At 44.8% G+C, this 12,388-nt stretch overlaps 1 protein-coding gene across 8 annotated transcripts; it reads left to right on the top strand.

The window, feature by feature from the left end:
* The first annotated feature begins 7,095 nt into the window (after positions 1-7,095).
* Positions 7,096-12,388, top strand: ARL11 (ADP ribosylation factor like GTPase 11). 8 transcript variants are annotated; one of them, XR_006738909.1, is made up of 2 exons: positions 7,096-7,244; positions 11,642-12,388. XR_006738909.1 is itself a non-coding variant. In XM_045567162.1 (2 exons), exon 2 carries the CDS (start codon positions 8,442-8,444, stop codon positions 9,027-9,029), a length of 588 nt encoding a protein of 195 aa, XP_045423118.1. In that variant the 5' UTR covers positions 7,096-7,244; positions 8,424-8,441; the 3' UTR covers positions 9,030-9,954. The 8 variants fall into 8 exon arrangements, 2 of the variants coding, with proteins under 2 accessions (XP_045423118.1, XP_045423119.1); XR_006738910.1 differs by having other exon boundaries at positions 11,062-12,388; XR_006738908.1 differs by having other exon boundaries at positions 11,052-12,388.

Here is a 12,388-nt window from a genome sequence, read left to right as displayed (position 1 = left end):
GTGCCTTCCACATTCTGAAAGGAATGACTTCCATGCTAGAATTTCATACCCAACCAATCTATCGACCTATGGTAAGGGTAAAATAAAGACATTTTCAGAGATTCAAGGTCTCAGAAAACTTTCTTCCCATGCATCCTAGAACCTTCTTGAAGATGTGCTTCCCCAAAATGACAGAGTGAACCAGGAAAGAGGAAAACCTGGGATATAGAAGCAGAGGATCTAACATAGGAGAGAGGCCTAGGGAATCTCAAAGAGGATGTGCAGGTGACGTGGAGAGCAACTAGCTGAAACTGAACCAGTAGTCTTAAGAGACAGACACAGTGAGGACTGTCATCACCAAGATGTCTGCAGTTACACTCTCCTCACCTTGAGGAAAAAAATCCCAGATAACCCTGCTAGGATTCTTATCTGTGTTTGGCCTGTCTTGATCATATGCTAATGAAGTTTCTCCCTTCCTTGCCATGCCCTGCAACCTGGGCCAGCTGGGGATATTCCCTTCACCCCAAGTATTCTGATTGGCTCCCTCCTGAGACTGGGGCAAACCTTGCGGTGGAACATGCAGAGCAGTCCATGCCCACGACTGTATTCCTGCTGGACGACCACTCCTGGGCCTGACTCAAGGCCCACTTGCTGCACCGACTATGCTGGCCCTGTGCCTCCTAACACAATCACAGCCACGCCACGGGATTCCCCAGAAGGGGCTCTTGTGAAACTCTCAAGGGAGCTAAATTTGGACTCTCTTCAACATCTTTTCCTGGGAGCCTTCATCCAACAGTGGCAATGCCACTCCTTCCTTCTTAGAGAGATTTGTGCTTGCTTCTTTCAGTTTTTGCACTGATCACCTTTCACATATATTTATATAAAAATAGTTGTTGACAAAATGATGTAATATCCGAGAAGAAAAAAAACAAAAAAACTAGGCTAGGGGTGTGGAGCAAAAAAAAAAAAAAAAAAACTAGGCTAGGGAAAGTTACTTAATCTCATTTAGCCTCAGTTTCCACATCTATAAATGGAGACAAAAAAATTTTACCTCTCCAAGCTGTTGGGAGGAGGAAATGAACTATTTATAATGTACGATACAGATTTGGGGTGTAATCATCATAGATATTTTTTAAAATCTCAATTTAATAAGACAATTCTTTTAATGTGTGTGTGTGTGTGTGCTGTGTTTGTTTGGGGGTATATATACAAAGTGGGGTGAGAATAAAGCAGTAAAGCCAGCCTACATCTTCTGACATCCATAAAGGTTTCCAGGAAACATGACTTTTGAGTTCTTGCAGAGGAAATGTGGAATGTGACACGCCTAGGAGCCCCGGGGACCTGTGAGCTATGAGAGAATGACAGATTTGGTGAACTGGAATAGTGTATGCCCCTTATATATGTTTTTGTATTTTACGAGGGAAAATTTCAAATGTATGCAAAATGAAGAGACTAATACAGTACACTTCCATCTACCCAGCTTCAATAATTATTGATTTATGGCCAATCTTGTTATATTTATATCCCAAGCGACTTCTTCTGCATTACCAGATAATTTATAAGCAAATGTCGGAATCTTATAATTTTACATGTAAATATTTTAGTACTATATGTCTTGTATTTTCTCGTGACCTTCTCAATATTTAATAAATTCTTTTTACTAATAACAAAAAAATAACGGAGTGGACTTATATATGCTAAAGTGAAGAAGATCCCATCAACATGTTACTAAACGAAGTAAGTTAATTACAGACATCACAATTACATTTAAAAAGATTCAACCAAACAGAAACAAATAATAAAACATATGCATGTGCTCCAAAATATGTACATATATTATAGAAAGGTAACTTTTAAAACGTACCTCCAACTACTGATTCTGATTACCTCGAAGTAGTGCTTTAGAGGGGGAACTTAGGAATTTTGCCCTGCAGATTTCCATATTGTTTGACTCTTGTAAGAAATATATTTATCATTACTTATGTGATTTTTTTCAAACAAGAGAATTGAAGTAAACACTTTGCTCGTTGCTACCCAGGGTAACAGTAACTCATCTGGGAAATATAGCAAAGTCTCAAGCACTGATTTGAATTTCTAACTAACTACTAAGTGACCTTCCAACTTCCTTCCTAATCAAGTTGGGTTTTTTTTGGTTTGTTTTTCTTTTTCCTGCCAACTAAAAATACACTATACAGTTCAAGAAATGTGGCTGATTGAATAGCAGCTGCTGCTGAAGACCTGCTTTGCATATTGAAACAACCGTGGAAGAAAAATACCGAAAACTCACTATCATCAGCTCCTGTTGTGAGTCAGACTGGAGCTTGTCACACATGCTGCCCTGCCTGCATATTTTTAGGAGAAAGTCTCTGGCCACCGATTCTTTTCCCCCTTAGTGTCAGGAAACTTCCTGCAAATACTGGAAAAGCAGAAGCTGAAGCTGCTGCTTCGGTGCAAAGCTAACATTCTCCAGATGTTTTTTACACTGTTCCAGAAAGTAGATCATCCACTGCTATTTCCTTTTCCTGTTTCTTTCTTTCTTCTTTTTTTTTAAAGACTGTTTTTTCACAATCTTTCTTCTTTTTTTAGAGACAAAGAGATCCACTGCCAAGATACTATTTCTGTTTAGAGTAGGAAAGAGAGCAAAAAGAGACAGGCACAAAAAAATTCCCTATCCTTGTCACTCAGTTCTTCACTCAGTTATAAAGAAATGACATTGCTAATAAAATAGGAAATGGAAATAGTAGGAAAGTTCTGGAAAATGAGCTGTGCTGTACATGTAAAACACTCACAAGCCAATTAATGTGTAATCAAAGTACAAGTTGCAATACAAAATAAAAACATTTTAAAAAGTCTATAATCTGCTTATGTTCTATATCTAATTGTTCCATGATGTCTTATTCTTCATATACCAGAAAAATGTTGACCTCCTCCATTCATTTGGCATGCCAATGCATTTGAGCAGGGTTTTTTTTTTAATTATATGATAGACTGTACAGAGCGTTGCTCAATAAAAATTGCATTATACTTATAGAATATCAGAGCTTTAGACATTATCTCCTCCACACTTCTTGCTTTGCAGATTAGAAAATTGAGGCTCAGAAAGATTAAATAATTTACCCCAGGCAACACAGATAGAAAGTAGCAAACCTGGGACTAAAATCCAGATCTAATTCTTCAACCTGTGTTCTTCCTAATTTATGATGGTGCCTCACTGATACAGCGACACTGTCCTGCTCTGTCTCATTTGCAAGAATTACCACAGCATTCCTTCTGATTTCTAATTTGATGAACTTGCTACATCAGTAACAAAATTATGAGCACCTGTGCATAAACATACACACACCTGTTAACACCTATTAAGAGAAAAAGGTCTTGGAGGCCTGCATTGTCTTGTGAGAAGAAAATCTGCCATGGAATGTCAGGGAAGAAAATGTGGCATTGTTTCCACCCAACACCATTCCCACTTTCCTCTTGCTAAGAGTAGCATAATTTTACTCAGATACTGGAAGGTGGGGGGCAATGTGCTCAGAGAAGTTAGACCCAGCCTGGCCAACCCAAGTAATCTTATTCTCCTGGCCAGTGAGATACAAGAGGAAATTGCCTGGGAGGCGTTGGGAAGTATTTCCTTCTTGATTAAATAAATACACACACATGCACACAAACACACAAGAAGACTGCCACCTTTTCCCTTCTTCCTGCCTTTAAATTCAGCTGTGTGAGGATAAGATGCCTGATGTTGCTGCACCAAAGAGTTGATGGTGCCAAAGCAGACACTGGCTCCTAGATGACTCTTGAGCTGCCAAACCAACCTGGAACGGCCCCTCTCCAGATGTACTGTCATGTGAGATAACAAGAAAATCCCCTTGTTTCAGCCACCTGCAGTTGGGCATTTTGTAACTTGTAGCTGAAAGCATAGTTCACCTCTCTGAGCCTCCGTTTTTCCCTTTATAAAATGGTGATCACAACACCTACCTGCAAGGTGGTCGTGAGGAGGAAATGAAACCATACGATGCCAAACATAGAGAAACTCAGTAAGTGGTGGCTGCCAATATCATAATCATGATAACCATTATATCAAAATCCGCAACAGTGGGAGTGTTTTCTCTGCTCCACCAATGTCACGGCACCTGGTCCCTTCTCCCTACAACAGTGGTCTGCGGACAGGACGCCCAGCTCTTACCTCTTCTCCAAGTGCTCAGGAGCTCAGGCTTGGCAGCTTTGGGCCCGGGAGGTCGGGGGGCCAGCCTACAGGGGAAAACAATAAAAATAAAAAGCAAGCACATAAAATGAAAGCATTTGCAGCGCAACATGATGCTGTACTGAATGATCTTAGCAAGCCACAAAGTGTTCATTTCTTCTGTCCCAGAAGTCCCAACTCTGTCAATCTAGCCAGCAAAAATAGTCCAAATGAAGAGAAAAATTTTGCTCACCAAAACTTTAACTCAGCATGACTTTTTGTAGACTTTAGATACAAGTAAATCATAATATTTCCCCTTGATATAATATAATTATGAAACCAACACCATAATTTTTATTAGAGACTATGTAGCAAGAAGGCAATGTGATTTTTGATATAAACTTAAGCAAAAAAATCAAAGTATAAAAGTGTATGGATTATACACTCTGATAACAGCCACGTGGAACTCAGCTATAATGAGGCTGGGCTACACTTGGCAAACTGATTGTTAAATAAGTGCACCGAACACAGGAAAGAAAGGGGCTGTGGATTGTTGAAGAAACACTGCCAGAAAAGGGAAGAAAGACCCAGAGAAGGCGTCCAAGGCAGGAGCTCCACTTTCAGGACGCAGCACGGGCAGTGGGGACAGGACCGGGAAGACGTCCGGCTCTCCAGACACCGCAAGGGAGATGAGCAGCAGACGCAACCCGGGGCTTAGGAACACAGAGAAACAGCTTCCACGTGCCATTTGCGGGATAAATATTTCTTGTAGGATGTTTCCTATTGATTGACCCTCTTATTTTGACGGTCTCGTTTGTGGTCAGAGTACTAGGAAAGCAGAGGCAGACAGACTTCTGTCCTCGGGAGTTTTGTGGAGGACGATATAGATCAGCAGTATTCCATGAAGCCAATGACCTAGGAAAAGCATGGAAAGGCATACAGAAATCACAACTATATACTTTAAAAAGCACATGAACAATAAAATAAATTATAAATATAAATGTATTTATATGTTATAAATATAAATAAAATATCTTTGCAATCAACATCTACTGTATCCTATGACTAATTTAGATCTTCATCCATGAAAATCCCAACCTGTGGTGGACGTGGAGATCTTTCTAACGGAAGACTAGCACATTTTCCTGCCAGCTCCTTCGTGTGCCCCCTGTGCGACCGTCGCCCACGTTGGCAAGGCAGTATTGTGCTGCAGGGTAGCCCATGGCTCGCAGGTAGAAGCAGCCTGCGTGTAGGAGCAAGACCACATGCCACCCTGGAGGAGGAGAGCTCACTGATCCAGAGGGCACGACGATGGCCCCTCTGGCTGTCACCAAGGATGACTTCCAATTCGGGGTCTCCCCTTGTCATCCCACCAGGCACACCATCACTTCTGGTCCCTTACGTGTCAGTTTCCTTTACCCAACTTTGTCCTCCTCCACTAATGGGCCGTAACGCGGAGCAGGTCAGCTCTTTTTTTATATAATGAATATTTTACAACATCTGTTTTAAAAATCTAGAAATGAAAATAATAAATAATAGAATCTATCTCCCCACATAATCTTGAAAGAAAATCAGTGTCATGCTGTAACTGCAATATAAGACATAAATAAAAGAAGGTCATTTATAATAAAATAATATACATTCTCATACATAAGTGCTTAGGCACAAGCACATTAATGATGCTGTCAAACTCTTGCATCTCTACATAGGATCCACGTGAGGGCAACGGCACCTATCAGTGTCGTGGTGCATCTTATCCGCAACATCAGCGCTGCCCTGCTGTCAGTGATTTTCTGAAATGATGAACAGCTTATGGCAAAGCATCAAACAAAACAAAGCACAAGCTTTCCTCAATTCACATAGCACTTACGTTTCTGGAAAGTATAGTGTTCATGAAAGCCATGCAAAAAATAGTCTCTATTTATATATGAAACAAAATTAGGTTCTAGGATGAGATAATTTTTAAATAGTGGCTTTTTAGGAGTTCTGGACCAGCCTGAGGAAGAGTGAGACCCCATCTCTACAAAAATAGAAAAATTACCCTGGTGTGGTGGCTCCTGTACTCCCAGCTACTCGGGAGGCTGAGGCAGGAAGATCACTTGAGCCCACAAGTTCAAGGCTGGCAGTGAGCTATGATGATGTCACTACTGCACTCCAGCCTGGGCAACAGAGCAAGACTTTTTAGAGACTCCATCTCTAAAAAAAAAAAAGACAAGAGAAAAGAAAGAAAGAAAGAAGGAAGGAAGGAAGGAAGGAAGGAAGGAAGGAAGGAAGGAAGGAAGGAAGGAAGGAAGGAAGGAAGGAAAGGAAGGAAGGAAGGAAGGAAGGAAAGAAAGAAAGAAAGAAAGAAAGAAAGAAAGAAAGAAAGAAAGAAAGAAAGAAAGAAAGAAAGAAAGAAAGAAAGAAAGAAAGAAAGAAAGAAAGAAAGAAAGAAAGAAAGAAAACAAAAGAAAGAGAAAGAAAGAAAGAAAAAATTGAGCAATAACTTTAATGGCTCATAGTTCCACCACGGGCAGAAGTTGTGTTAAGTTCCACATTAACACAACTTTTAAATTTTTGTGATTGAGCTTCAACCTATATACCTATTTTTAGAGTATTTTAATCATGCTTAGGCAGTTTTTTAAAAAAATGTGTGGTTCCAAGCAAATAAAAGATCTCCACGCACAAGAAAAACATCGAGGCATGTGCTGAAAGGTAAGGTCCTTTTCTCAGAAATCCCCCCCGGACGAGGTGACGGGACTGTGAGGGGAAGAGCAGAAGGAGGCAGCTGGCCCTGGCACTGCTCGGAGCCCGTGCAAGTCTGAGTTGCTAAGAAACGGGTGGGTGCCGGCCTCGCTCTGCCCACAGCTGACGAGCTGGGGACATCTCTGTGGCAGGTCCTCATGAGGATGACTGCTGGGGCGCCCTTGGCCAGGGAGGGGGCTGTGAAACCCGCCCCGCCCCCCAACCACCTGGGAAAAGGAAGCAGAAAAAGGAGAAGCAGCAACTGCCACTCCACTTCCTTCGCATCTCTCGCTCTTGGGACACGCCAGACAGCAGAAAGCAGCTCTGCGAGAGACCAGAGCCACAAGCTAATAATAACACAGAGGTAATTTTAATATTTACTCTTCTACCCTGGGGAGGAGGGATGAACACAGGCCGTCTTGTTTTCCTCCAGGGGCAGCTGAGATACAGCCCTGGAGGTGAGATGTCCCTTTTTCTGTCCCACCCAGGCATCTGCTGAGTTGGGAACAGGTATTATGTCTTAAAATTTGGGGTTCTTTAAACACATGGAGTGTTCTAGAGGTCATTTACCTTAGAAGATAGTGGAAGAAACCACTTTGGTCTGACACATGAATTTGCCCACAGTCAGTAGTATTTATAAATGGCTATGACAGTCATGAGCTGCATAATAACATTCAATGATAGACCACATATATGACAGTGGTCCCATAAGACTATAAAGGAGCTGAAAAATTCCTATTGCTTAGTGACATCATAGCCCTCTTAATGTTGTGGTGCATTGAATTACCTTTTCTATGTTTAGATATTTTGAAACACACAGATACTTACAAAAAGTGTTACAGTTGCCTGCAGTATCCAGTCCAGTAACACGCTATGCAGGTGTGTGCCCTGGGAGCAAAAGGCTACACCGTACGGCCCAGGCCTGCGGTGGGCTCTGCCACCTAGTTTGTGTAAGTGCACTCTGTGGTGTTCGCACAAGGAAATTACCTAACAACGCATTTCTCAGCATGTACCCTCATCATTAAGTGACGCCTGACTGTATTTACAGGACACAGTGCTGGTCCTGTGGGCAGCTCCAAAGGTAGCAGAAGTTTCCATGAGCTGAACCATCCTCCTCACTCTGTGCGTGGAACCCAGCTTAGCTTCCATGTCAGGGTTTAGGCTTATAGGAGGAAGACAGAGGTCAGAAGCCGCAGACTAGCAGGAATTGAAGACACCACTCCGCAATTTCTATCGAACTAGGTCTGTCTGACTGGAACTTCACTTTGCCTCTTGGCCTTATCTACTAAGGACTGTGAGCCCACGTGCTGTGTCCCCCAGGGGGCCCCAGCTCTTCTCTGAGGCAGGCCCCAGACATGGGTCAGCTGATGGTGACTCAGCTACTCTCACTTCCTGGCCCTTTCAAAGCCCAGACCTGTGTTTGAACCCGGCCCTGTGAAGACTTCTCCTATTTTGAAGTAGAGGTTCCTCCATGTGTCTGCACGGATTTGTGTCCCTTCAGGAAAAAAACAGCTGATGTGCGCCTCTGGCCTTTGTCCCCTAGGGTTCAGCAGCGGCCATCATGGGTTCTGTGAGTTCCAGGGGTCCCAGGGCAGAAGCCCAGGTGGTGATGTTGGGCCTGGACGCGGCCGGCAAGACCATGCTCCTGTACAAGCTGAAGGGCCACCCGCTGGTGGAGACCGTGCCCACTATCGGTTTCAATGTGGAGCCTCTGGAAGCGCCTGGGCACGTGTTGCTGACTTTCTGGGATGTTGGGGGGCAGAGCCAGCTCAGGGCCAGCTGGAAGGACCATCTGGAAGGCACAGACGTCCTCGTGTACGTGCTGGACAGCACAGATGAAGCCCGCTTGCCCGAGGCGGCGGCTGAGCTCACGGAAGTCCTGGGCGACCCCAACATGGCTGGCGTCCCCTTCCTGGTGCTGGCCAACAAGCAGGAGGTGCCCGGCGCTCTTTCGCTGCTTGACATCAGAAACTCGCTGCGCCCGGAGCGGTTCCGGGGCCGCCGCTGGGAGCTCCGCGCCTGCAGCGCCCTCACCGGCGAGGGGCTGCCCGAGGCCCTGCAGAGCCTGCGGCGCCTCCTGCAGTCCCGCGGCCACCGGCGTCTGCAGGCGACAGCCGGTGGGGAGGGTCGCGCCAGCCACAAATCTTGACCAGGACAGAGCAGCTTATCTTTGCTCCTCCGAACCGAACCGGAAGAACCAGCTGATCCTTGAGAAACTCAAGCTCGGTTTAACAAACAAGAACTCCTTCTGTTCTTGGACAGGATATTTTCTTCTAGGGACTTACTCTCCGCGGTGTTTATGTTGCAAATCAACTATCCTTTGAATAATGATACTCTAAGAAAAAAAACCCACCATGACACGATTTAAGTGCTCATTACCAGTGGGACTGTAATAAAAGGGCAGTGAGTGGTTACATAGTGATTGAGACCTAAATTCACAGAGGGCAAGAGGTTTTAAAATCAAATCAGAATTTCATCTTGGACATGGGCCTGATTAGCCCTTCCCCACCCTTTGGCATCCTGTGTTGGTCTTTTTCAAAAACCCTTCATTTTCTTTTTTTCCTTGTCTTTTCTCCTCATAGCACATCTCTTTCTTTAAAGATCAGGTCAATCAATTATTTCACTTAACCAAAGAATATGCAGAGTGTTTAATTTGTGGCAAAGGCGCTGAACTTCCAGGTACGGAGGTGCTTCGGATGGGGCCGAAGAATTCTGAAGACGCAGACGACAGCAATCTATGCCTTCTCTCTCATGACTGACAGGCAAAAGGGAAGTTGAACGTAGCTTCCCAGAAGGGCTTTCAGGAGATTTTTACCTAGGATCCATGAAGCTCCTGAAGTTATTTGCAAAATGTTATGTTTTGGGCCATTTTTCTAGGGATCAGAAGATATAGGACTTTTATCAGACTTTCAAAGATACCTGTGACTCCCAAAAGTTAAGAATCACTGATCTGGTTTTTAACCCTCATCCAACCCTGAATGCCTACTGCAACCTGAGTTTTGTGTTGTTTTGTTTGCGATGGGGTCTCCCTATGTTGCACAGGCTGGCCTCAAACTCCTGGGCTCAAGAGATCCTCCCACCTCAGCCTCCGGAGTACCTGGCACTACAGGCACGCACCATCGCACACACCTGTAATCTGAGTTTTTTGTTTGGTTTTCTTCACTGTTTATTTGTTTGAGACAGCGTCTCCCTATGTTGCCAGGCAATCCTTCCGCCTCAGCCCCCTGAGCAGCTGGGACTATAGGCACACACCACTGTAACCAGCTGTAATCGAGTTTATTTAATGGCAAGCAGCTTACATTTGGCACCTGTTCTCATGTTAAAGTGCTCTAAATGTTGGATATTCCTTCCTATCCTGAATTAAAATCAGCCTCCTTATAGCTCCTGGCAATGTTCTGCCCTCTCTGGAGTGACACAATGTAAATTGGCCTTCGATACTCTTCTAATGAGATCTGCCTCTACCCAAAGCCTCCCCTGCAAACACCAGGTGAGGCACGCCTAGTTCTCTCCACCCCTTGTCAATTGACGTGTTTCCAGACTTCTTGTGTTAGACACTAAGCATGCAAAGATGGATAAGGCCTCAGGCCTCATGGAACTCTGGCTGGGGAGACAATAGGGACATAATTCTCGTAAAGGTGTGAGGGTGGAAGCTCAATTCAGCAGTTGTTTATTGAGCACTTACTTGGGCCAGCCTCTGTGCTCGGTGTTTTACATAGATTATCTCAAATTTTCACAACTCTGCCAAATAGATATTATTCCCATTTTATATAATTTTAGAAACTGAGGCTTGGGGAGGTTGCGACCTCTTGTTGCTTGAGGGACAGAGGTGGGTGATGGTGATGCTATAATAGGAAATAAAACTGGAAAGGAAGTTTAGGTCCGACTTGGGCCAGGCTGTTTGAATTTTAATAATCAGGAGTTTGGCTCAGGGAAGCGAAACCATGGGACTTGCCATTTATGAGGGTAAATGCTTCCTCTCAGAGGAAGAGAGATGACTGAAGGAAATTATTTTTAAGGGAAATAGCTGAGAGGGGAAGCATTTGAGGATGGCTCAAGATCTCAAGTCTTCATGACCGGAGGGACTGGAACACCATACAAGTGAGAAGGTGGGACAGGGGCTGGGGCCACTGGGTTCCGCTTTTGAAAACGCTGGGTCTGACATTGGTTGTAGCTGTTTCCAGATTGTTCCCTGCAGTTCCGGAGATGGCGAGCACCTGCTGGATACATTTACTGGTTCTGAGCTGCTTCCAGATAGTTCCCTGCAGTTCCGGAGATGGCGAGCACCTGCTGGATACATTTGCTGGTTCCCACCCACACGGGCACTCTCTCTGATGCTCTTACATTTCTGCTGAGCTCAGGTCAACATTTTCTCTCCTCCCAGCAAGCCTAAGGCCACATGTGCTGTTCCCACAAAGGTGTCATACTTCAGCGTACCCAACATTTCTATGATTTCATAATGGGAAAGCCATCTGCCACGCAGCTGGATGTCCTGAACTTGTTTTGCTATGTGGCCATGAGCCCTCCTGAGGTGCCGGCAGGAGGGTGATCTGACGAGATCTGTGCTTGGGAAGATAACACGCGCAGCAGCGTTTGGGTCGGGGAGGATCCTGAAGGCAGGGGACAGGTTAGGGGAAGGCCCGAGGTGTCTTTTGACCCATACGACTGACACCACTGGTCTGCAGGGACTGTCACCACAGCCACCCCATCATGTTATAGACACTATTTTTCCTGTTCTTTTGACAATCCCTCTGCTTCAGCCAGGCAGGTCTCCTCGCTGACACCAGGATGCACCATGCTTTGCCCAGCTCCAAGTGTGTGCTCCTGTTGGACAGAGTGGGCGAGAGGGCCCGCAGGCAGCTCCGAGTGCCTACCCCAGACCCATCATCCTTGAAGGCAGACACGCTTGGTCTCAACAGGCCATAGGAAGTCCCTTTTATCATCCCCCCAGATAAGACTTCAAAAAATGGACAGGAACAACAAACCATAATAACCATGCCTAGCGAGTGTTAGTGCTGGTCTGCCTCCTGCTTGGACAGATATGAACGTCAAATCGCTCACGTAGCATCCTTTCCAAGGACCAAGGAGCCATTCCTTTGAAATGTCATCATCAAAGGAGACAGTCTCCCTGTTTCAGCAGGAGTCGCAGGAGCCTAACCTGGCAGATGCTTGGCTCTGAGTTGCAAAACTACCTCCTGTCCTAAAGCTATAAGAAGTTTGTTTTTCCTTTGGATAAAGCCAATTAGCTAACACAGATGGTGACCCCAATTACTAGTTGAATCTAGGGTACACTCCGTGTGACAAATGGGCTGTCAAGTGCTCTTGCCAGGGGACTCACTAGCTCTTTATTGTTTGCCCTGGGAACACGTCAAGGGGGGGTTGGTTGCCTCTGCTCCGCTCAGTAAGAGGGTGAGGTTTCTTTCTGTCATTGCAGTCTCTTAGGGGATTGCCCGTGATGCGAGTCACATTCTGGTTGAATGTTTATTTAATAATAAAACACTTCGTTCTCTA

This window comes from Lemur catta, chromosome 13 (assembly GCF_020740605.2).
Source record: "Lemur catta isolate mLemCat1 chromosome 13, mLemCat1.pri, whole genome shotgun sequence".
Lineage (NCBI taxonomy): Eukaryota > Metazoa > Chordata > Mammalia > Primates > Lemuridae > Lemur > Lemur catta.
The sequence above is the reverse complement of the archived record's forward strand: the minus strand, read 5'-3'. Positions and strand labels throughout refer to the sequence as shown.